The 25,237-nt window shown below is 37.9% G+C and overlaps 1 protein-coding gene across 1 annotated transcript in view; it reads right to left on the reverse strand.

Annotated features, from left to right (window-relative positions):
- Window positions 1–25,237, reverse strand: part of RGS7BP (regulator of G-protein signaling 7 binding protein) — a 105,689-nt gene that overhangs the window by 22,609 nt on the left and 57,843 nt on the right. Inside the window, exon 3 of the mRNA XM_011930130.1 lies at window positions 12,962–13,092. Within this exon, the coding sequence (XP_011785520.1) occupies window positions 12,962–13,092 (131 nt within the window). The remainder of the gene's footprint in view (window positions 1–12,961; window positions 13,093–25,237) is intronic.

A 25,237-nucleotide genomic window follows, 5' to 3' on the forward strand; every position in this document is an offset into this window, starting at 1 on the left:
ATTTTAACTTTAGATATTTCTTTTTTTTTTTTTTAGGGTTGGGGAATTGTTTTCTATTTTTCTTGATTATTGATTTCTCTCAATTCTCTCTGTTCTTTCAGAACTGCTATTTTATATTGGAGTCTCTGGTTCAATCTTTCCCATTTTTTAAATATTCTCCATACTCAAATGATCTTTTGGGCTGAATTCTGGGAGAATACCTTGACTTCATCTTTCAGTTCACCATTTTAGGCTCTCAGTATTTCCATTATAATAATGTTAAGAACTGTGAAAGGTTTGAGATTTTACCTTACTTGCAAATTAGCCTATTGTAGTTTCATGGATACTGGAAGAAGACATGAGATTTCTCGGTCAGATACAAAGGTAGTTTATTACTCACAGAAAGCAGTAGCCAGAGGATTAGCATTTGTGCTGGTTTTTTGAGTCCTAATTCCCACAGTGAGGAACAAAATGGCCAAACAGTACCTGCACACACAGTGGGCTGCGTGACAGGAGGGCAGAACCCTGAGCTCAGGCATTCTGTGTCTTTTATAAGCGTGTCTGCCCTTTGCTGAAGAGGGAAACATTTTCACTGTACTGAATAGTAAGTATGCCTTGCTCTGGAAGAAACACTGTCTCTGTTTTCCAAGGCATTTCCTAAATAAACATCCTTGAGAAGATAGGGTAAAACAAAGGGCAGTCAGTGCCCCAGTTTGCAAGATGTGCAGAATGTGAGAGACGAGTGGAGAACTGTCTCCCAACACTGATTAACCCATCTATTTTTATTTGATTGATCACATTTTTACTTCCAACAAATCTGGCTGCTTCCTTTATGTTGCAGACAAAAATTGTTTTAAGAATATGCAGACTCATAAATCTCTTTGCATATATTGATCACATATATTTTAAATTTTTTATCACTTTTAAAATGTGTTCTTCAAGTATTAGTCATTTGCTGTATCTGGTATCTCCTTTTTACAGTGTTTGTTTTTCTTAAAAATCTTGTCATTCCTGAATGTCTATTCAAATTTGTTTTTCAGGACCTCTGTCTGTCTGTTAATAACAGTGTCCTCCTTCTGGTGATGATGGAGAAGGGGCAGGGTGTGTGGCTGGACAATATGTGTCAAAAGCATTTCTTATGGGTGTGAGGGTTTCCCATCTCCAGTGGATACCTGGGTACCCTGCCTGTTTTTGGCCCTGTGCCTGCTCTAAGTTTCCTGTTTACCACTCTTATTCCGGTGAGATATACTGAGCAATTTAGTCTGAAAAAAGCACTGTAGTCATGTGCTCACTGTCTTTTTCTTCTGCAGCTGTCCTTGTGGAGGCTCAGATTTATTTTATACTCTTTTCTGCTTTGCTGCCCAGTCCTGACCCTCACACAAGATGTCCTCCTGGGGCAAGCACTGATGGTCTGTGCTGCTCAGTGTGGGGTAGCCCAGCTTTTCCGTAATGCGATTTTGAACATGAAATTTCCTGACAGCAGTTCCAGCAATCTTTCCCATGATTTGTATTTGTTGACTCTGAGTTTGAAGAATCTCTGGAATTGATCTCATTTTCACAGAAAATTTCTCCTGCTTGAATTTCTTCTTGAGTTTCTTATCTGCTAGGGGGTTTCCTCTGTTTTATTTTCACCAATCTAATCCCAATTGCTTTCTAGCTTTGACAGATTCCTCAAAATTTCTAGTTTGTTGAAGTCATCCTTCCTTGTTTTTCAAGGTTGTGGGAGACTGTTTTGTGTTTGTCATCCTCTATTTTCTTTTCCTCTTACTATTAGAAATGACAGAGCTATGGCCAATGGACTCTGATCAGGAGTGATGCATGCCTCTTCCAGACCGGCCCCTGAAAATCCTCCTATAGGATCCCCCAGGTTTTCCTTGTTTTCCCCTTGACCATTTGATGAATGCAGAGAATGGAAACAGCAACACTGCTCACTCTACCCAGCTCTGGCATTGGACTATGCCATCGGTGAATAATGAATTTTTATTGTTCTAATCCTTTGAGATTTGGTGTTATCTCATACAATAGTTACCCTACCCTGACAAATACAGGAACTAATATGGATTTATTCCTTTCATTACATGTTTTTCCATTATTTCAGTGGATTTTCACCAGGAAGGAAAATATATGCATAAGTTCAGCCCAACATCTCTGGATAAACTTTTCCTCTAATTATACTCTCCTTCTTTTGACAATAGACACAGAATTAAAGCAATTCATTCATTTATTCAATAACCATTAATTGAAACTTTACTCTGCTTGAGGCACTCTGCTAAGTGCTAGGGATACAAAGGTGAACATACTCATGGTGATCAAAGTCTAGAGAGGACAATAGGGAAGAAACCAGGTAATCAACTCTCAATGTAATGTGTGCCATTATTAGAGTCATGGAAATGCTTGAGGGACACATTGAGTGGGCATTGGTCAAGCTTGGAGGGTCAGGAAAATCCTCCTGAAGAAAGTTATGGCCTTCATAAGTTATCTAAGTTATGACCCAAAGAAAGTATAGGGATGGGCCAAGTGAAAGGGACAGGGGTAGGGTGAGGTAGGATGGGTCATATGTCCAAGGCAGAGGACAAAACTGGAAGGAACTTGCAAGTTGATGTTCCTCAAAGTAGTTCAAGATGATTCAAGTGGGTAGGGCAGGGTATAAGGGCAGGTGAGGTGGGGATTACTGGTGAGATATGAGACTGGAGAGGTTTTCAGGGTCAGTTCATAGATATTCTTCTGAGCCACATTAAGGAGTCAGCAGAGCCATCCAAACCTGGAAAGTGGCCAATTTGAGTTCTTGATCCCTAGCATCACCCCCTTTGACAGGTTATCCTTAGAATTCAGTACTTGTTTTTACATATCAGGTGGGCTCCTTGCGCTCTTCCTGGAAAAGAGGTCAACATGTGTTTCCAAATGGTGGCTTCAAGTCAATGTTTTGCTTTGCCCAAGGGAGTTGTTGTACATTTAAAATCATTTCTTATTATGAAATGAAAAACTCTGTCCCCTGAAAAATCAATTTCAGGCCTCAGTGAACAAATATTTGCTCAGGAGGGGATGGGGTAGGGGAGGAAGAGAACCCTTAGAGCACCTTAAAATCATACCATGCTGGTTACATCACTGTTTAGAACTAGGACATGAAAACTTGGCCACTTTCCTTAGAGTCTTGAAAAGCTTTTAGCCTTCAGCTCCTTGGGGATTTCTATGTATTTTTAGCTTGTTTATGGATAATATAATAGGCAAGTTTGAGGAAAATTTAAGGGAAACCACCCATGAAGCACATAACAAATTGAAAGGCTGGTTATTCTTATATTCGTGAGAAATTGCTGGTCATTCACGAGAAACAAAAACACATCTGACTGTGGGGCAGTCTCAAGGGTGCAATAGAGCACTCTCAGCTTTAGGAGTCCTCGGCACAGGCACCAGAGGAGTGGGCTGGGAGTCCTTTATCACACCCACTCTAGAGACCTCTTTCCTTCTCATCTCTTATTTCTCTCATCCTTTCTCTTCCACTTGTGTTTTCCCCATTCCTCTTTTCTTTCCCCCTTCCATTCCTTCTTGCTTTCCTGCCTGTCTTCAGTTTGCCGGTGACAATGGGAGGCACTGCCATAGTATTTTTTGGATGTCCTTAGTTTGGTCTCTATTGTCCAGTAAAGTCAATTTATTCATTTGAGTAAATGTCTCCAGGAATCAAAACAAAATAAACCAGTCTTCTCTGGGATAATACTGTATCAGTGCCCTATCACTTCCTTGGTGGCAGGAGTAAATTTCCTACATCCTTTGTGCTCCTGACACATTACCTGCACACTATACACAGAACAGGCTTGCAGGGCAGTTTTCATACTGACTGAATGTGAACAACAAAATGAACATGGCTTATATCAGATTCATGAATGCGTATGAATCCAAATAGTTATACTAACTCTCATGCATTTTCATAACTGCTAGGTGCTTTTTAACACCATGCACTGTGAAAAGGACTGGGGAAATGTAGGCTGTTTTTTAAATAATCCACTTTTACTCTCTTGTGTTTCTAAAAAGCATGGAACTTAAATAGAAATAAATTATATTAATTCAGTTAGTCATTTACCCATATGAAAAAGTAGTTTCAAAGGTTTTTCTACACTATGGTAAGAAGATATTCTTAGGGTCATAAAACACATGGCAAAAAATAATAATTATACCATACCCGGAGCTCCATGCTTCCCATGCACTGGGAGATAAACATTTTCCAATTCAGAAGAGATACAAAACTATCCCCTTCTCCTCCTGCCCTTTGGCCTCCTCTGCGCTCCTTGTGGCACTGCTGTCCCATCATGGCCCCCAGAGTAGCAGCCTTCATGGTAGTGCCAAGTAGCTGTGTAAGAAGCACAGAGCCCCCTTGGAACACAGGAGGAGAGCAAACAATAGAAGATACATTCAAAGGATATCCTTATGGGGCTCTGACTGCTCCCTTTCCAGCCCCTAACATAGTGAGAGCAGCACAGTGTCTAAGATGTATTCACTCTATAGTTAATTAATTCAGACTTTTCCATACTGGGTGTCATGGCTAACTTGTATGCCTTTTGGATCACATAAATGTTTCATTTTATTTATTTACTTTTACTGTATGTAATAGTTTCTTAGAATTAAACTTTTTCACCCATGGTAATATATTTTGTAAATAAGATGATATATGGAGTTAAAATTCTCTCCAGTCTTGAAAGTACCTCTCCAAACTAAGTGTTATTTTGGTAAGAAACTAAATACACAATGTATTTTAGCTATTAAGCATGGTTTTGAAATATGCTCACTAATCATTAAATAAGATAAAATTCAGCTAACTGTGCTACTATCCTTTATTTCTCCATTTGATATGTCCTCCTGCCCTTCTCCAGTGTAGCTTAGTAAGAATGGTCTAGTGCAGTGGAACAACCACAAACTTTGTAGTGAGACAAATGTGCTATGTGGCCTCAGGCAACTTACCTCATTGAGCTTTGAGTTCCTCATGTGTAAAATGGGGAAAATATACTTGAGGATAAAATGAGATGGTATGTATAATGCACCTGGCGAGTAGAAGGAACACAGTAAGTGGAAGCTATGATCATTGCTATTATCCTATTCTTCAGCCAACATCTACATTGACTAAAGGTGACAAATAATGTCCTACTCACTGGTATGTGAAGACCTGGAGATAGAGTAGAAGAAGGCTTTAGATTACCCTTGGGTTTCAGAAGTAAGTTATGTTTATATTCTTCAAACACTACATGCCTGTTCTGGTCATTTGTAACACGAATGTTCATGAAATTGTTTCCTTCTTGTCCTTCAGGTCTCAGGTTAAATTTTATCTCCTTAGAGAACTTTGATCACCCCTTCCAAAGTAGCTACCCAGTCACTTTCTATTACATCATCATCCATTCTATTTCAATTATTTTCATTGCACTTATTAGTATTTGGAACTTTTAGAAAAGTTGTTTATTTCTGTTCTTTCTTTCCCACTCCTCTCTTTCTTCTCCCTCCCCCTACCTCTGCTCTGTCTGTCTCTCTTTCTCCTCTCTCCCTTTGGCTTAGAATATATATTTCATAAGAAACAGAAATCTCTTCAGTCTTTCGCCCAGGCTGGAGTGCAGTGGCATCATCGTGGCTCACTGCAACCTCTGCCTCCTGGGCTCAAGAAGTTCTCCTGCCTCAGCATCCTGAGTAGCTGGGATTACAGGCACCCGCCACCACATCTGGCTAATTTTTGTATTTTTACTAGAGACCGGGGTTTTACCACGTTGGACAGGCTGGTCTGAAACTCCTGACCTCAAGGGATCTGCCTGCCTCGGCCTCCTAAAGTACTGTGATTACAGGAGTGAGCCACTGTGCCTGGCCTACCTCTTCAGTCTTAATCATTGCAGTCTCTTACCACTCAGAACAGTGCCTTACATATGATAGATAATAAATATTTCTTCAAATAATGAACACATGTTTCCACTTAGAATTTGAATCATGTCTAAGATTTATTCAGCTTTATTTCTTCTAATCCATTGTTCTGTTTTAGTATCAATTGCCTCATTCCATTAGGAAATAAGGCAGCTATATTCTATTTCTGTCTTTATGTTGCTGGCTTCTTTTGTTGAAGTGTGGATCACCTCCTTTACATTTCTTAATATGATGCTGAATACATTGGAGTTTTTACTGCTCATATTTTATTCTTCTCTTGAGTTCATCCTGTATTTTGCTGGAAGATGGCTCATTAATTTCTCATTAGTGCATCTTGAGCTCTTAGCTCCCAGCAGATTCTGAATTGAGATTTTTCAACTTTTAACATTTCTCTATTATTTCCCTTTTGTGATTACATCTCCTCTGCATATTTTTATCTCTGTATTTACCATGGTAGCACACTTTAGGGGAAAGAACCCATCTTACTTTGGGAGAGGGAGGGAGGATGGTATACCCTCAAAGGGCCTGGGGACAATTTTGCTGTAAGCTATGGCAGAGAGGACAAGCAGAGTCAAAGGGGACCACTGACAGAGCAAGGTAAAATGAGAACAAAGATAGAAAGGGCAGGTTCACATGTGGAGGGAAGCTGGACTGGAGTGTTCTGTCATTTCCGCTCTTTTCAGAATGGGGCTGTTGCCACAACTGATTGAATGGGGAAAAGAAAGCAAGAGAGAGGAAAGCCATGGTCAAAATGGCAGGATCATTCAATTCCCTTAGAAACCTGGCTCCACTTTCTGCCAATAAAGTGAATGAAACCTGCAATCTCTTTTCATCTGGTGGCAGAAAACAGGCATTAATAGTCAATGTGATACATGGACTCAGTAATGGGAAAAGATTTCCTACCTAACTAACTGTGAAGAAGTGAGAACAACTATTTTTCACCATAAACATAGAAATTAGACTTTGTCAAGTAATGCTTCAATCTACAACTTAAAGTGTTAGAATATGAAACTACAAGACGACTAAAATTATTCCCATCTGTCACCTTTTTAAAACAAACAAAGTTTTTCAGAACCACTCTCTACCTGATATAACTCAGTAGCGTTTATTATATGTAGATTTTACCTCACATTACTGTAATGTACTTTCATTCGTTGGCCATAAAAAAAGAAAATCACTTTAGTAATGTTTTTCTTCATTTCTTTGGCAACAGGATCATCTTGCAAAGTAAAAAAGATTTCCAAGTAGATTGTACCAATCAGACTTATGAGACAGCAAAAATTCAGAAGCATGGTGCATGAAATAAACATGAAAATCCATTGACGATTTTGCTAAGGACTAGAAAGATAGTTATAAGTTGCTTAATTGGGAGAGAAGGAAAATCTTCATTACTAAATTCAGGCTCACTGCAAGAGCTTTAAAGTTATTTGAGGCTCGTTTTTCCCAGAAAGAAACTATATTCTTAACCCCTGCAGTGGCCTTGTGTGCCCATTCTCTCCAAAGAGTAAACTCATGTCATGACTACTCAATACAGTAGTACAACTAAGTGAGATACACAATTCTATCTGAACTTCTGGTGGCAGCCAGGGAGGTGGATAGACATAAAAACAAATTAAATGTATAGATAAATGTGAAATAGTTTGGTTTCAGTATCTCATCCTAATCAAAAATTGACTAGAGACGCTCATATAGAGCCAAATTTAGTGACTCAGTTGCAATCCCCCCTTTTTTTCCTTGATGGAAAAGAAATGCTGAAGAAGAGGGGAATGGCAAACTTTTAGTATTCACACAGAGGGAAAATAGTGTAGCTTGCATAAGGGATTAAAATACCAGTTTTTATTTTGTTTATATTTTGAGATGGGGTCTTGCTGTGTCACCTGGGCTGCTGTGCAGTGGTGTGATCTTGGCTTGCTACAGTCTCTGTGTCCCACCTCAAGCAATCCTCCCACCTCAGCCTCCCAAGTAGCTGGGAGTACAGGTACGCACCACCACACCTGGCTAATTTTTGTATTTTTTGTAGAGACAGGGTCTCACTATGTTGCCCAGGCTGGTCTCAAATTCCTGGGCTCAAGTGATCCTCCTGCCTCAGCCTCCCAAAGTGCTAAGATTGCAGGTATGATCCACCACACCTGACCTCCAGTGTCTATTATAGCATTACAAGAAACCAGATAGAGATTCTATGCAGAAAGAGATTTCAAGTGTTACAGATTAGAATGTGAGCCATAATTCCCCTAAAACTCAGGGGACTTTTATTTCTCAAAGGAAGGCATTTAGTGAGGTCAGCCAGACAGACTCAATCCCTAGCCTGAGGCCACACCAGAGGTACCACTGTTTGGTTATGAGTATATTATCTTGTAAAAACTAGTCTGGCATCTTAAATCTCAGTAAAAAGTCTTCTTTCCATTGGGAAAATGGTCGTTTTTCTAAGATATGACATATAAAATTAAATAAATATATATATATTTATATTTTATATACCTATTTATATGGATTTATATCAGTACTGGGGGAAGGAGACTAATTTCTTGATCCACGCTTTCTCCTGCTACCTCCACCACCTTGCCTGAAATTTGGAATCACCTACATCTCAATTCTTAATGCACTGCTCATTTTGAGTCTATACATATTTTTCCTTAATCATGCATCTTGACTCAGGGCCTTAAGTCATATTAGCATAGCCTTCCTTCCCATTCCTTCCCCATTTCTTGTTTTTATGAAGATGAAGCATTTGTCTGCCTTTCTCTCCAGTGGTAGTAAGTTTTCTCACTTTTTATTGGTAGTAAGGCTACCTGACTCCTTTCTGTCTACTTTTATGAGTAGGTGCTCCAAGCTTCAAGGGTTCCAAGATACATGTTATGTCTCTTAATTTGTCTGACTCTTCTGTTCTAGTTTAATACTCTTGGGTTGTGGTCTATGGACCTATCTCTACCTCAACTCATTTCTGGCTATTCATGGTCACTGGAACCAAGTATTCTTATTCTTTTAACCACGGCCTCCCAAAGAGTCATATACTTGAGGTTCCTGGGCAGACAGGTTGCTCTACAGTTTCCAATGATATCAAAGAATGAACAAAACCTAGTGGCACCAGCTGACATTTTCTGTGCCATCTTGATGGTGAGAATATGAATTAGCGCACAATATAAACAAGCCAGGAGTCCAAAGTATTCAGATAGCATTAATCCCTTAGGTGTAATAAAGAGATTAATGGTGAGAAGAAATAGAAAGGATGTATCATACAAATATGTAACTAAAAAATTAAAAAATGATTTCTTTAATGTAATCATCCCTCCCCCAAACCTAATATTTTATTTGTCCTTCCAGAAATTTTCAGGAAATTTGTCTAGTGTATATTTTCATGCATATGTTTGCTAGCACTTTATTTTCTCTGGTTTAATGATATTTTCTTTCATGCTTATTGCTAGTGACTTATCTCCACCTTCAATATTTTTGTTTTGTTTTGTTTTCTTTTCTTTTTTTGAGATGGAGTCTTGCTCTGTTGCCCAGGCTGGAGTGCAGTGGCATGGTCTCAGCTCACTGCAACCTCCACCTCCTGGGTTCAAGTGATTCTCCTGCCTCAGCCTCCTGAGTAGTTGGGATTACAGGCACATGCCACCACGCCCAGCTAATTTTTGTGTTTTTAGTAGAGATGGGGTTTCACCATGTTGGTCGGGCTGGTCTCGAGCACCTGACCTTGTGATCCGCCTGCCTCGGCCTCCCGTAGTACTGGGATTACATACGTGAGCCACTGTGCCCAGCCTTCAATATATTTCTTAAGCCTACATGTTACTATTTTCTTTACTCCTGTATTAATTGATAATTTGTCACCAATAAAGCAGTCTCCTCCTCATCATTGCCTTAACTCAACTGGTACCAAGAGAAAGGTAACGGTCTATAGGACAGCTAGTTCTTGGACTTGCCTTCTGGAAACACAAGAGATTTGCCAGGAGTGTAGGGTATGTGCATACTTCCAAAAAGAGTAAAGAATTATGTTTTGCTGGCTACAGATGGTGATCGAGGGTTATACACATATTCAGTTGGAGAACTATCTCAATGACTTGTTTTAGTTTTTTCCAGCAGTAAAAAAAGTAACTTTAGAGGTGTTTCTGATTTGGTATGTCTGAGGTGAGGACTAAGAATTTGCAATTCTAACAAATGATTTGGACACCAATACTGTTAGTTCAGGGGCTGCACTTTGAGAACCACTGCCTATTTCAATGGTCACATCCCCAGTTCCTGGAGACAACGCACTGTATGAGCCATCACACAGATCACACTCATCAGGGGCACCTACCCCTTTTGTATTTGCTTTTCATCAGCATGGGGGAGAAAGAAGAACACATAAAGCCACATTGAAAGCGTACACTTCGGGGAGTAGACAATAGCAAAGCAGAATGGCATGGTAAGGGCTTGGAAGTTTTTCCTTTTATTCTTACGGAGGGTGGGGTGTGATTTACATTTTTTTGGTCTCAAAGGGTAGAGGAGCAGTTCTTAATCCTCAATGTGTTTCAGAATCACCTGGAGTGCCCTCAGAGACTTCAATTCAGTAGGTCCTTGGATAGGATCCAGGCATCTGCATGTTTATTCAGCCTCCTGGATAATTTTGAAGCATGTTTTCTAAGGATTACACTTTAACTAATAATGGTTTTAGAAGATAGAAATCCAAGTGGACAGTTAATCCTACATGGGGGAGAAATCAAAGATACTATCAGGTATTTTCTTTTCATGAGCTGTGCATGGAAGTTTAGGCACTAGAGCAGGGGGCAGCAGCTTATTTGATTATTTTTAAAAAATAGGCAGAGAAAGAAGCAGAGCAGAAACTGACAGTGAAGACAAGAGGCAGTGAAGACGGAAGGAGCTGCTCAGTTAAGAGGTGACTGCATTTCATTTGCGTGAAATGACCAAATGCAACAAGAAAGCAGTCTGGATGGGGAAATCCCCTTTACTCATAAACAGAGAGTTAGCAGAGAAGAGTTGTTATTGCCTTTTCAAAAATCAGTTGTGAAAAGACAAAAAGTAGGCGTGTATGGCAGAAGGAGACCAGGTGGCAAATCGAGGAGCTACAGCAGGAGTGGGAGTAGAGATCACCGGGTGTTAAGGACATGCCGTCAGCAAGGAAGATCCCAGTGGCAACAAGGCATGAAATCCTGCAGGTGCAGCCAGTGCAGACCTGGGAATAAAACTACCTATCCCGTGTCTACTCAGTCATTAGAGAGAATGAAAATACTGCTCTGTATGTGTGTTTATGTGTGAATGCATGTACATGTTTTTGTGTGTGTGTGTCAGAGAGAGACAGAGAGAGAAAGACATCAGGTCAGTGACATCAGTTTGGATGTCATGAGTGTGTCTGAGTATTCAATTTCCTGATCAGGCATTAGGAGTATCAAGGAGCTAATCTCTCATATATTAATAACAGAAGTAAAGATGGAAACCCTTGCAAAATCAGCCTTCAGAAGGCAAAAGGAGAAAGACATAATATTCACATATTGGGAAAAATGTTCTCCTGTCTCTGGAGCAATGTAGTAGGATCTTGTTTTTAGTTCACCTGTGTGCATATGTATATGTGTACACAAGATTATTATTATTATTATTTTGAGTGTTGCTCTGTCACCTAGGGTGGAGTGCACTGGTGGGATCGCGGCTCACTGCAAGCTCCGCCTCCCGAGTTCACGCTATTCTCCTGCCTCAGCCTCCAGAGTAGCTGGGATTACAGGCGCCGGCCACCACACTTGGCTAATTTTGTTTTTGTAGTTTTAGTAGAGACGGAGTTTCACCATGTTAGCCAGGAAGGTCTTGATCTCCTGAACTCATGATCCGCCTGCCTCGGCCTCCCAAAGTGCTGGGATCACGGGCGTGAGCCATTGCGCCCGGTCAAGATTTGGTTTTTACAAGTATTTCATCATGTCCTTTAGTCTCCTCCAAATTGCAACGCTTATTTGATTTCAAATCTTTAATTGCTTCTTCATATGAAATATCTTTCTGTTTCCTTCCCTAACTGAACCCTAACTTCAGAACCCTAAGATTTTCCCTGAGTATTTCTAAGTTCTCTGGCCTTTTCTATCTCTGAAATTAAATCATAGGCAAGGATTACCTTCTATGCAGAGCCCACCCTCTACCATTCTCCTGAGCTCAAGCACAAAAACACTGTATTCTAGAAGTTCCCAATAAATTATTGTTCAATGAATTGATGAAGAAAATACAGGTTGAATCTTCTGGTGATGGATACTTTTGACTTCCTCTGTGGCATCCTTGCCATTCCACTGTCTCCCATCACAGAATATCCACTGGCTGGGTGGGGCTGACTCCACCCCCTAGCTCCAGGAATGGGCCTTGATTGCCTTAACCAGTCAGTGGATTCCTCCCCACTGTCTACAGTGATTGGTTTAGGCATAAACCTGGTCCAAGCAGAATGAAGCTCAGAACTTTTTCTCTGTAGTTGGGAGAAGTTCTCTCTCTTAGTGGACAGTGCCAGATGTGATGACTGCAACTGTTGCAGTTTGCTAATGTGAGGGAAGCCAGCTTGAGGGCAAAGCCAATACCCAGAAGGCAGAGCATCATTCAGAATGGGAGCTGGAAGTCTGATGAAATCATGCTGAAGCCATGACTAACCTCTGGAGGGTACAGTCCTTATTTCCTTTATGGTTGAAGCCAGAAAATGAGGTTATCTATTACCAACCTCCCTGTTATTTATGGAGTTCCCTCTATTTTTAAATCTTTGGGACACTATGTAATTTGTCTTCTTGCAACTTAATTCATTTAGGAAAATAGCACTCTTGGATAGCATTTACTCCCCTAGTAAAATCAGTATATACCTTGCTGTTTATGCTGAATCTAACAAAAGTCATGTTCACAACAGCTAAAATAATAAATTTGAGAACTGTTGCTGCCCTAATTTCTGTTCAAAACAATCAGTGTTAGTATACACTTAATAGTACTGATATAGACTTCTTACCAATTCATATAGCAAGCATTTCCTGAACATTTAAATTCATTCTAATTGCATATAGATAGGCATATGGTATATATGGACACTATACCAAAGATTAGCTTTTGTTCAACATTCCTCAGTGTTTCCGGCAAGATTAAACGTAGATACCTTTTCGATGAAACTGAAGAGACCCCAGCAGACATATGGATTTTAGCATCTCTGTGGTATACATTTCTAAGCAGCACTGCAGCTGGATGTAAAGCCGACAGATTTCTGGATGGATCTCACCATCTTCCGGGCTGCAACAGAATGAAAGAGAAAAGCTGTGAACATTCTCAAGATTTCACTCATCAGCCATTTGTCTCAGCTCCGAGAGGGAAAAATGCTCAATAAAGATTCCTTAAAGCCTTGATTCTAAAATATAGGACTTCCTGCTTTGAAACCAATGACCAATGTGACAGTTCTTATGTAAGTCTCTTTCTGACTAACAGTTCTTAATTTTTTCCCCCTTCAGCAGCAGAGTTCTGCCGGGAGCTTAAAATCATAAATGCTTTACATAATTGAAAATATCAGACATCTTCAATTGAGCTGTTGGAACAAATTTCCAAAATATATTTAAACCATAAGAATCTCCTAGCTTGCAAGAAGAGATTAAAAACCCTTGTTTTTAGAGAAACTGACAAGAGCAATTCAATTACCAGTTGTAAGACAGCTCTTTAATATTAGGGCCCTAGTATAATATGATTAGAGAGCAATTTACAAATTATTTTTATCAAGGTTTTTTGTCTCAGTCTAAAGGTTCTTCCTTTATTGTTTGCTACTGCTAATTTATGAGAGACCAAATGTTTTTAATGAAAAAATTAAAATGTCATGAAAAAAGTAATAAAATTCTACTAATTATGCTTAACAATCTAAAGCTAAATAAATGCTGAACTTATGCTCTAAAGTTGATTCTAAAGTCTTGTGTCTGTCTTTATTAAATATGATAAAACATATATAAATGATAAAACATGGAGCGATCACTTTTGTTTTTAAGGGGAGAAAAACTAGTTGATAAAACCATACTCTATTTTATATGCGACTAAAATAGCACGTATTGAATAAAACAAATCAAATAAAAGGGATATAGCTTAGAGATAGATTAGAAATAAAAGAAAGCCTAAAAGTGAACTCTATCAAATGTCTTAATGAGTTAACTTTACTTCCATCCCTATTAATTTAAAATGCAATGAAATCTGATTTTTAAATATAGTATTTGAATTTGATTTCTTTGTAATGTGGGTCAGTGGCAAAATATCAGGAGGTAATTATCAGATAAAAACAATGACTTCAAGTTCTGGAATCACAGTAAAGAGAATTTGTATGCACACAGCGCTTTACAATGATAGTTAGTTTTCATTTTCAATACTTATTTAGTCGATGAGCAAGAGTTGATTTAACCATATGGCTTATGTAACACAAGGAAATGCAAAATTCTTAGCCTCAGCATCAGTGATGCCTGCACATGTCTTTACTGTGTCAGACAGAATAAAGTACCTCAAAAGATCTTTCATGCAAAATTTGGCTTTATCTGAAAATTAAAAGATGTTATTTTCTCATTGGTGTCTCATGGGTGCCGCCCTAGGCCAACATAGGAAGCAAGTGTATCTCTGGGGAAAATACCGGGTTTTTTTTCAGAGCATCCGCCCATAGGTGCCTTCCACTCTCAAGCTGTCCTCCGATTCTCCCATCTCACCCCACTCAGATATACCCAGACATACACACACCCAGACACACACACACACACAGACACACATACACACCCCCCTCTGATTATTTCATATCATCTTCAGCCTTCACAGTCTCTGACTGTGTCCTATTCCCTCATGGACCTGCTAGATTCTGAACAGACAATGGGCATTAATGGTTCATGTAATAAAAATTGATCCTTGTATGTTATCTACTGATACATTTACTTTTCAGAGCAAAATCTGAAGATAATATCTTAATCTAAAAGGAGGGTAAAGGGAAAGTATTTTAAGGCAGACAGGTCTTGTCTATGCTGGTTCGTCATCTCAACATCAGCTGCCTATTTTCACCTATATATAACATTGGCCCGGTGGCTCATAGGCAGATATTTTTAAAAATTTTGTTTTTAATGGACACATAATAATTGTATATACTATGGTATATAGTGTGATGTTTTGATACATGTATATATTGTATAATGATTAAATCAGAGTAGTTGGCAGATCTATTACTTCAAATATTTATCATTTCTTTGTGGTGAGAACATTCAGAATACTCTCTTCTAGCTATTTTGAAATATAAAATACGTTATGGTTAACTATAGTCATGCTACTTACTGTGCAATAGAACACCAGAACTTATTCCTTCTATCTAACTGTAACTTTGAACAATATAAAATGCTTCACAAATTTGCATGTCATCCTTGCTTAGGAGCCATGCTAATCTTTTCTGTATATTTCAATTTTAGTACATGTGATGCTGAACCCTCATATGCAGATTTTTTTTAAAAAAACTTTAAAACCTTTTAAAAATCTGTTGTATGTATTGTATATTTTATAAGTGGGACAATTAGCCAGTACAGTAGCATCCGGGCCATGGAACATTCTTATTTTCAGAAGTGCAAAATATGTGCCTAGTGGGGCTTAGCTCCAAAAATATGCAAACTTCGTATACGGATGACATTTTATGTAATTTAAACAAATGACTACTATATTAACATATTTTAAGAACCAGTATATTTAGTACTATTTTACAGCTAGAAAAAGAGAGGCAAAGCAATGTATTAGGTGCTTCTGAGAAAAGGCACATCAAAACAAATTAAAATGCCTAATTCAAAACATTTCTTTGGGTGCCATCTCCCAAATGCCTCTGTAACCCACAGAGATTCTCAAACTTGTTACAAGAAGAACTGAATAGGTGCCACCAGAAATTCAATCTGCCTAACAAAAAGTAATTGATGCTAAGGTTGCATCATAAATTTTCTGGTTAACAAAGTCACATATACACTCATATGTTGCCCTTTAATGTCTGGGGAAATTGAAATATAGAGAAAGAAAGGAACTATTTAAAGAAAAGTGGAAAAGCTAAGGTATCTTTTATGTTAGAGTTTCATGATGCCTAGACTAAGTTACATTAACTTCAGGCCTTGTACAATTTATTTCTCCCTCTTTAGAGCTTTAAGATTTATTACCGTTAGTGATTACTGAAAGTTCATTGAAATGCAAGTTGTCAAATGAGTTATCATATGTCTGATGTTATAAGCAGTGAACTGAAATACATTTTTGGGAAACATTAAGAGCATTTGCGTTATTTTCATAACAAATGAGTAAGAGCTGAAACACGGATAATGGAAGAAGAGCTAAGAAAACAGCAATTTAAAAGCTTGAAACTTTCTAGGGATAAATTACAAGACCTAAGGAAACATTTACATTAACATTTTAATTGGACCTGTGTAATTCCTACGGGAACTGGAAGTAACTTAATTTAGAGGTAACTTTGCCACATGTTACTTACGTTTAGTCTAACACAATTCACTCTAATTAATCAGAGTTTAGGTCTATGAGAGTCAGCCCTGAGGGTGATTCATTTAATTCAGTCAAATATGTTTTATGAGTTAGTGACTAGATTGTGATTATTTATTTTTTCTTTTGAGTGTAAGTCAAGAGCTTAACCATTTTGATTAATTTCAAAGCCTTAGTATTGATAGAAAAAAACCCTAAGAATTAACTTCAACAAAATTTCAGTGCTTTAGAGCTCAAGCTGAAACCAAAAACATTTAAAATAATGACCAAATTATAAATCTGCTCTCAACTAACTCTTTGCAGATCAGGATTTAATGACCAAATCATATAGCTTAGGAAACCTGAACTGCTGTAGGAGGAGGATGACATGAATACAGATTTTGACAAAGTTGCCTCTTGACAATGGAAACTCTCTCTATTGTGAATATTCTTATTTTGTAGTTCAAAAAGTAATCTGACAAAGGCTTGACAGAATGGCTAACTGTAAAAAGACTCATAATGCCCAATGTTGGTGATGATGTGGAGCAACAGAAATGCTCATACGTTGTTCATGGGAATTAAGTGATCTACAACTCCTTTCTAAAAAGTTCTGGAAGTTTCTTATAAAGCTAAACATACACCCTCCTATGACCTGGATTCCATTTCTAGGTATTTGGCCAAGAGAAATAAAAACATATTCACAAACAGAGTTCTACAAGAATATTCATGGTATTTTATTTAGATTAACCCCAAACTGGAAACAGCCCAGGTGTCTGTCAAGAGAAAAATGGTTAAAGAAATTAGTACACTTCTACAATAGAATAATACTCAACAATTAAAAGAAGCTAACTCCTGATCCTCAAAACAACATAGATAAATCACAAAAGCCTTATCTTGAATGAGAAAATCCTTACACAAAAGAATAAATACTGTATGATTTCATTCATATGAGGCTCTAGAGCAGCTAAAACTGATGCTAAATATTAGAACAGAGGTGGGGAATTGACTGAGAAGGGGCATAAGTGAACTTTCTGGGGTAAGGGTGATAGTCTGTGTCTAGATGGAGGTTTAGTTACACGGGTGTATACATTTGGCAAAATGTATTGAATGGTACACTTAAGATTTGCATTTGATTACATGCAAATTTTACTTAAAAAAAAACAAAAGCAAATATTGAACTAAGTTAATGCTATGTATGCTGAATTGTTTATGAGTAAAGTTTACTGATATCTGCAGGTTCAGAAAAATAAAATCGATTGCTGGTTGGACAGAGGGATAAGCAGACAGGCGGATATGTAATAAAGCAAGTATCGTAAAATGTTAATTGTAGAATCTAGGGAGTGGGTATTTATTTGATGACTGAGGATTTACATTTCCCTAAATAATTACATGGGATAAATTAATCAAAACCACTGGGAGGCTTTATAATTGGTAGGGTCAAGTTTAGGAGTTAACACACTGGGGATTTTAGTTACGAAATGTTTTGGCCCTGTATCTGTCTGCTCTTTTGCTGAGGTTGCCAGACTTTGCAGGCCTGTGTAGCTGCTAATAGCTTTTTAAAAAAATAGCAAAATGTTTGTTATTTTAATGGTCTGTCCCTAATGTAATGATTTATGTATTTAGTTGAAGGGAGTAAGACATAATGAAAGGAAAATTGAATCCTGGAGTCAGAAAACTTAGATTTAAATATAGGTTTGCCCCTTAGAATTGCGATCTTAGGAAAACTACTTTAACTTCTCTGAGACTCAGTTTCCTCAGCTGTAAAATTGGAATAACACCTATATGAAGTATCTCAAGGTTGCTGCAAGGATCAAATGAAATCATGTGTGGGAAAACAAGTATAAAAGGCAAAGCATGGTAAGAAGTTGGCTGCAATTCCTTTTAGCATATCAAACTTTTGTTTAGTTAGCCTTCTGCTTGAATATAGTCTTTACTTATGAAAATTATCTGCTATTCTATAAAAGTCTTTATTTGCTTTACAGTTCCCTAATATGGACTTTGCTTAAAAAATATGCCATTAGGCTGAGGAAAAAAAAGTGTGACCTCACTGACAATCACTCAGCATTTTACAGAATTTAGTGATGACAGATAAACACTCAGGGTTTGTCAGCTAGCAGAAATGGAAACAGAACTCCCGTCACAACACATATATCTAAGTTTCTCTTTTCGGAATCAATTCTGTTGTTGGCTATTATGCCAAGTGGCAAGGAAAGACCGAGGAAGCCAAAACAGGATGAGGGAAGGGGACAGTATCATTTGCTTTCTTTTTTAGAGCAAATAGGAAGAAAAGGGATTAAATGACTTCTCCAAAGAGAGTGAGCTCCCGGATCTCTCTTCAAATATCCCCACTGGTTCCTCTCAAATGGATTCCATTTACAAGGATACACCCTAATTCAGTGCCAACTTCAGTGACAGCTTCAGAGCTTAGTCTTCATATGGCTTCAGTGAGGGAGCTTCCTCCAGGTGGTCCCATATATCTACATAATCATTGGATAGTTTGGGGCAGGGAAGATTCAAATGTGTGTGTAAACCCAGTTATTAATTTTGGTTTCAAATTCTTAAAGGTAATTACAGACTCTCATAGATACAGAACAGGTGCCAGATCCCTACTGAACAACTGCACTATTTCATACCAAAATAAGTACTACAATTAAAAAAAAAAGAAGCCCAGTTAATTAGAAGAATAGAAATAAGACATTTTTCAAGACATCTATACATTTTATAGTTGAGTCTTGTCTCCATTTTTCTCATAATCTTGCTCTAGTGAGTTTTGATGAAACTTGTGCTTTAGGTGGAAATGTGTGTTGTTTTTTGTTCATACGGAGCCTTAGCAAGTGTGATTCCACCAGGAGCCTTTGAAGAATAATTGCAGTAATTCCCCATTCTTCACAGCATGTTGTTTCATGGGAACATATGGCTGGCTCTGTGACTTCCTCACCATTGAACATGAGCTGAGATCAGACTCTGCCCTGAAGCTATTCAGGTTCAGTCAGAAATAAAACTTGACTTTTAACAGGAAAGGGGAACCTGAAGTGCAGTGGAATTTTCTTTTGGTGGCTACTTGGGGGACCTATATGTAAAGCAACAGGCCTCAGAGGGGCCAGCACCTTTTACAGTTTCTAGTGATATTCTGGTGACCGTCTCCCTGTTGTCCCTTGCTTGCCCTCGGCCAGTACTTTGCCATTTCCCCATGACCCGGTTGGGAGAGTTGATAAATAATGGGTAGCATTACTAAGCACTTTATTCACTTTTTTTCATTTAAAAAGTAAAAACCATATTTAAACATTTAAATACTAAAAAAAAAAAAAAAAAAATCAATAACCATCAGTTCCCTGACCTTCGATGCTTATAATGAAATAAGACTAAAAATATTACTATTAAATTGTAAGTCATCTTTTATTCATCTTAAATGTAACTGTTTAATGCAATACTGGGGAAAGTTGGGAATAAGCGGTGACATTTGGGGCAATTCTGAAAGGGTGGTGTAGGCATTTCTCAGGGCATTGGTGGTTGAAAGAGTTAATGGTCGATAACATCATGACTTCGTGTTTTCGTGACAGGAGTATCACTCCTAAAACTCGTGCTTATTGGCAAGGAGAAAACTAACATGTACAAGGCACCATTTCTTAAATCTTTAAAATAAAATGTCTTTATTATTCTGTCTTGGCCTCGTCTTCCACCTTCCTACCCTTTTTGGCTTGAGGGTCTCTTGACCTCTCCATTTTTCCCTTTGATTCTCTTAACGTTGTCCTCTTTATGGTTTCCAGTTGGGCAAACAGCTCTTTAGGTCTTGGTCTTATAAGGTCTTGTGATTCTCAGAGCTAGCAGAGACAGGCCTGTGACTGATAAGAGTCCGAGTGCTTAATTCTTCAGTCTCTGCTGGGATGAAAATCAGTACCGTGGATTATATGGCTAGAACACAGCCCTTTCCCACTGAATATAGCTAGGATTAGTTTATTTTTAAAGGTATTTATTTAAGTGTGTTTATATGTAAATATATATATTTATAAATATAAAATATAAATATATGCTATAAATATATATTTATAGACATAAATATCTATTTTAAAAATATTTATATCTATATATTATTTTAAAAGATAGCTACATATACTTGAATTAAAGATACATACAAGTTTCCACATTTTAATCTGAAAAATATTTTTGCGTCTAAAATCAAGATTTTCAACCTCTGGTGCTTACTATTTTCACCTGATATCAATGATCTTCAAAGGTCAATTATCATTCAATTATCATGTGTTATACTGCAAAGAAATCAACTTAATTTTCATTATATCCAAAGTATGGGTCATTCATTGCAGCATGCAGTAATTTCTGCGTTTATCCACTGGCATTTTAGGTGTCAATACATTAAACTGTTGGCTTATTTAAATAGTATTTAGCTTTTCCTTCTTAATTATATCATTAAGTTAGTGATGCTGTGTTTTTCTTCAGTAAAGCTACAGGTTTTACGGAATCAGTATTGCCGAAAACAATGACACAGCTTTAAAACATCCTGAGGTAACTGGGCTATGTTTAAATTATTCAATTAATCCCGATGTCTGCAACTTTAGAAAAATAATGTGGATTGCTGGTTGGACAGAGGGATAAGCAGACAGGTAGATAGGTAATAAAGCAAGTATCGTAAAATGTTAATTGTAGAATCTAGGGAGTGGGTATTTGCTTGGTGACTGAGGATTTACAAAAGAGAGATTTTAATTTAAAGAAGACATTATTCTATCATCTCATTTAACTGTAATAGCACAAAATGTTGACCAATACTTTAATAATTAATTATGACAAATAAGTTGTATAGAATACCCAATTGTTGAATCCATTGTGTTTGCCAGTTCCAAATGGCCTCCTCTTCCATGCAAGAGACTGTTTATCTAAAGTGATGGCCCACAGGGTGACAGAAAGACCATAAGGGCCCCCAAACATGGACCATACTAGTGGTCCATACTACCTACTAGTAAGCATGTTCTGCTTGGTCCTCTGGGTGCACATGCACAGTAGCTGTACATGTTTGTTCATATGTTGCATGTCTCATTGGCATCTTAAATCTCCACCCAGGGGAGGTTTATTTTACTATGAAAATGAGCAAAAGATCAGTTCGAGGACTGGTAAAATTAAAGTGTACCTGCTCTCAGTAGGGGAAATTCCCTACTCAAGATAGCCTTGCTTGAGACAGTTTATCTAAAGCGATGGGCCACAGGGTGACAGAAAGACCATAAGGGCCCCCAAACATGGGCCACACAGGCCTGAAATTCCATTTTTTAGACTCACAAAGGGATTAAACTTGAAAGGTAGTAAAGGAAGTCACCATGCTCTCAGAACCCAGCAACCGTGGTGACCATACAGTCTACACAATAAACCCCAGCATTCCCACTGTAATTGAGCTCATTCAAGCAAAGCTATCTTGAGTAGGGAATTTCCCCTACTGAGAGCATGTACACTTCAATTTTACCTGTCCTCAAACTGACCTTTTGCTCATTTTAATAGTAAAGAAAACCTCCCCTGGGTGGAGATTTAAGATGCTAATGAGACATACAATGTATGAACAAGCATGTACAGCTACTGCACATGTGCACTCAGAGGACTACCCAGAACATGCTTACTAGTAACATCTCGTCCCACCTCCTAATGAATAATCATGTAAGACTCCTGTCAAGCAGTCTCCCTAGTGCCAGTCTTTGCGGTCTCGCTTTAACAAGCAGCCTGCCCTGAATTCTCTCTCTCTCTCTCAGGGTGTACTGTCTATTCTGTACCTAACTTACAAGATATTCTTTTTCTTTTGCAATAAATTACTCTATGCTGCATTTCCTTTGCTGCGTGCCCCTTGTTTAAATTATTTTAAACTAAGAAAACAAGAACCAAGGCATCACATCAGCTGTCAACAGCCCTCTGAGGAGGGTTTAGGAATAGGGTAGGAAGTTGACATCTGTTTATCATACTACTAGTAATAATAGCAAAAACAGACAGCTTCTACTATGTGCCAGAGGCCCAGGGCTGCCAGCTTAGCTCTCTGTTTCGTGCTTTAGTTGACATGATGAATTTAGAGGATAGTTAGAGCTTTCTTCCCCAGCATTTTGCAGTCTTTTTCAGCTTCAGACTCCTACCCAACACTAGAGGTTCTGTATACATTACATCTAATTGGATCCTGGAGTGTTATTGTCTTTTCATTGGCGTACAATGATAATTTCCATTTTTTTGCATAATTGTCAAAAATGACACTTCATGCCAATATGAAAATGTTTATATCTAGACAGATGTAAGAGCTATTTTTTTACAAAAAGGCACATGCTTTATGCAAACAGAAGAGGCCAGCATCTATATACATGGAAAATATCATCTTCCACCACGAATTTCTTCACTGGACTGTAAACTCTTTGAGTTAAAAAAAAGTTTGTCTTGTGTATCTCTGTAATCCCCAACCCCTAACATGTTCTCTGGTACATACGAAATAAAACAATTCCAGGGTGGCTTAAAAAGTAGTGCCTATGTGGTGTGAGAAGTTGGAAGGCTGGGGTTACAGCACTGGTTCTACCTCATCAGTTCCATTTCATCACTAGAGATTGGCTTCTTGAGGGTTTCTTTTCCTGAAGCCTTCTTTTTTTTTTTTTTTTTAAAAAAAAAAAAACTATTTTATAAAAAACAATACATATAAACAGAACTTTTATGCAGAAAGATAAGTAGAAAGAGGAAAAGATGACTTATGCCAGAAGTAAACATCCTAATATTTTTGTATATTTCCTTGATTAAAAAATAAGTATATAAATATATATATACACAGGCAAATATATATGTATGTGTATATATATAGAGAGAGAGAGATAGACAGCAAGTGAGCAGCATATAATATATATATTACATTGGAGTTCGCTTTTTTACCTAACCACATACCACCCATTAGCTTAGCTTTTCTAAGTGAATTAGCCTCTCTGAGTCTTAGTTTTCTTATCTATAAATTGAGGATGACAGTGCTTATCTGACAGTGTTGTTGTGATGAGTGAAATTATTCATAATAAAGTCTCCAGTATGGTTATGCATGGAAAAAGATGAATGCATTCAGATGCTTGTCCAAGTTTCTTCTTTACTTGTAATAGTTTGATGCAGAGATTGCATACTGGTGGCATGTGGTCCAAACGTGGCCACAAACTTGTTTCATTTGGCTTGCAGTGGTCAACCTTTTGTTCATGAATTCTCACAACAATCTAGATTTCCTGTGTTTCTTAATGTCAGAAGATGATTGCACCAGGCCTGCTCTGGAATGGCAGCACTTAACTACTTCTGAGGAATAGCCACCCTTTTAGAAAAGCAGAAACTCCCTTCTCCAGAGACCCCTGCCCAGACTGCTTCACATATTGACTGTATCAGTGTGGCTTATGCTGTATCTACATTTGTTAGTGCTGGCTTAGAGCGCAATGAATTAGGATATATAACAGTCTGCAGAGTGAGCTTACCAAACAACCACATTTTAGGAGGGAAGTCTGCAGGCAGCAAATGCTTGCATCAATTTCAGTGGAGTAGAATTTCCTCAATAAAAATGCTTTATTTGATATGAAACATAAAATTGGAGATTAAGTTGGTAGTTACTTAAGGGCATATAAAAAGTTCATCACAATCTGTACCCTTCTCATAAATCATGAATTATAACTGAAAATAATTATTAAAAAGCTTCAAAAGTTCTTGAACAAACAAGAGCTTTTTATCATTAAATAAACCACATATTTGAAATATAGCAAAATAAGCCTTCTGGTCTTATTCCAAGAAGCAAAAATTCAGTTTATCACTTAACCAAGAAGTATATTAAAGAAAACCAGAAAAGATCCTTGAAACTGTATAGTTGGCTTCAGTTGCTCTAAAAATAGAACTTTGGAAATACTTCCCCAATGGCAGTCACTGAATTAACTACAGTGTTTGTGGGCAGACTGAGGCAGAACATGACCAGTGGAAGGGTGGTATATGGAACTGTATTAAGAGTATGGTAGCACTGTGGACCAGATGACTGAAATTTTTTCCAGGTCATTTGCTTTAAAATAACCACTTCAATCTCGGCTAACTTAATTCTCCTATTCATTGTTAAGAGAGAGGGAGTTAACTCTCTTGACTAGAGAGTGATGCTAACACTAACCCAACAGTGAAATTGATGTTTAATACCTTTCAGGTGAAGTGCATTGATGGCCTTCTCTGAGAAGGAAAAAATGGGAGAAAAACACACAATTACAAATAAAAGAAGTGCAGAAATGTTTAGACTAAAAAGACACAGGCTGTGAAGCCCAATAATCCAAGTTAATATTATCTTGAAGGATGTCAAAGAAGCAGCACAGACTTATTTTTGAAACTCCAAGAATTCCTTTTAGGTTCAAAATAAACACATTTAGAAGAAAGTAAAGGTATTGTGTATTAGCTTGCTAGGGCTGCCACCACAAATTACCACAAACTAGGTGGCTTAATCAGAAATATACTGTCTCACAGCTCTGGAGGGTGGAAGCTCAAGATAAAGGTGACGGCAGGGTTGGCTCCTATTGAGAGCTGTGAGGAAGAAACTGCTCCATGCTCCTACCTAGCATCTGTTACTTTTCTGGCAATCACTGAAGTTCTCTGGCTTATAAAAGCATCCCCCTAACCTCTGCTTTCACCTACACAGAGCTTCCTCTGTGTGTGCATGTCCACATTTCCCTTTTTGATAAGGATATCAGTCATAATGGATTAGAGGCCCACTCTAGTCCAGTAAGATTTCTTCTTAATAAATTACATCAGCAATGACCTTATTTCTAAATAAGGTCACATTCCAAATAAGGGTTAAGACTTCAACATATGAATTTGGGGGACATACAATTCAATTCATAACATTGCTATTTGAAAAAGCAGTTGATGAATTTAAGAAACCCTACCAGATTGTCCAGGCTCAAAGTATAAATGGTTACAAGGA

Source organism: Colobus angolensis, unplaced genomic scaffold (genome assembly GCF_000951035.1).
Source record: "Colobus angolensis palliatus isolate OR3802 unplaced genomic scaffold, Cang.pa_1.0 Scaffold84, whole genome shotgun sequence".
Taxonomy (NCBI): Eukaryota; Metazoa; Chordata; class Mammalia; order Primates; family Cercopithecidae; genus Colobus; species Colobus angolensis.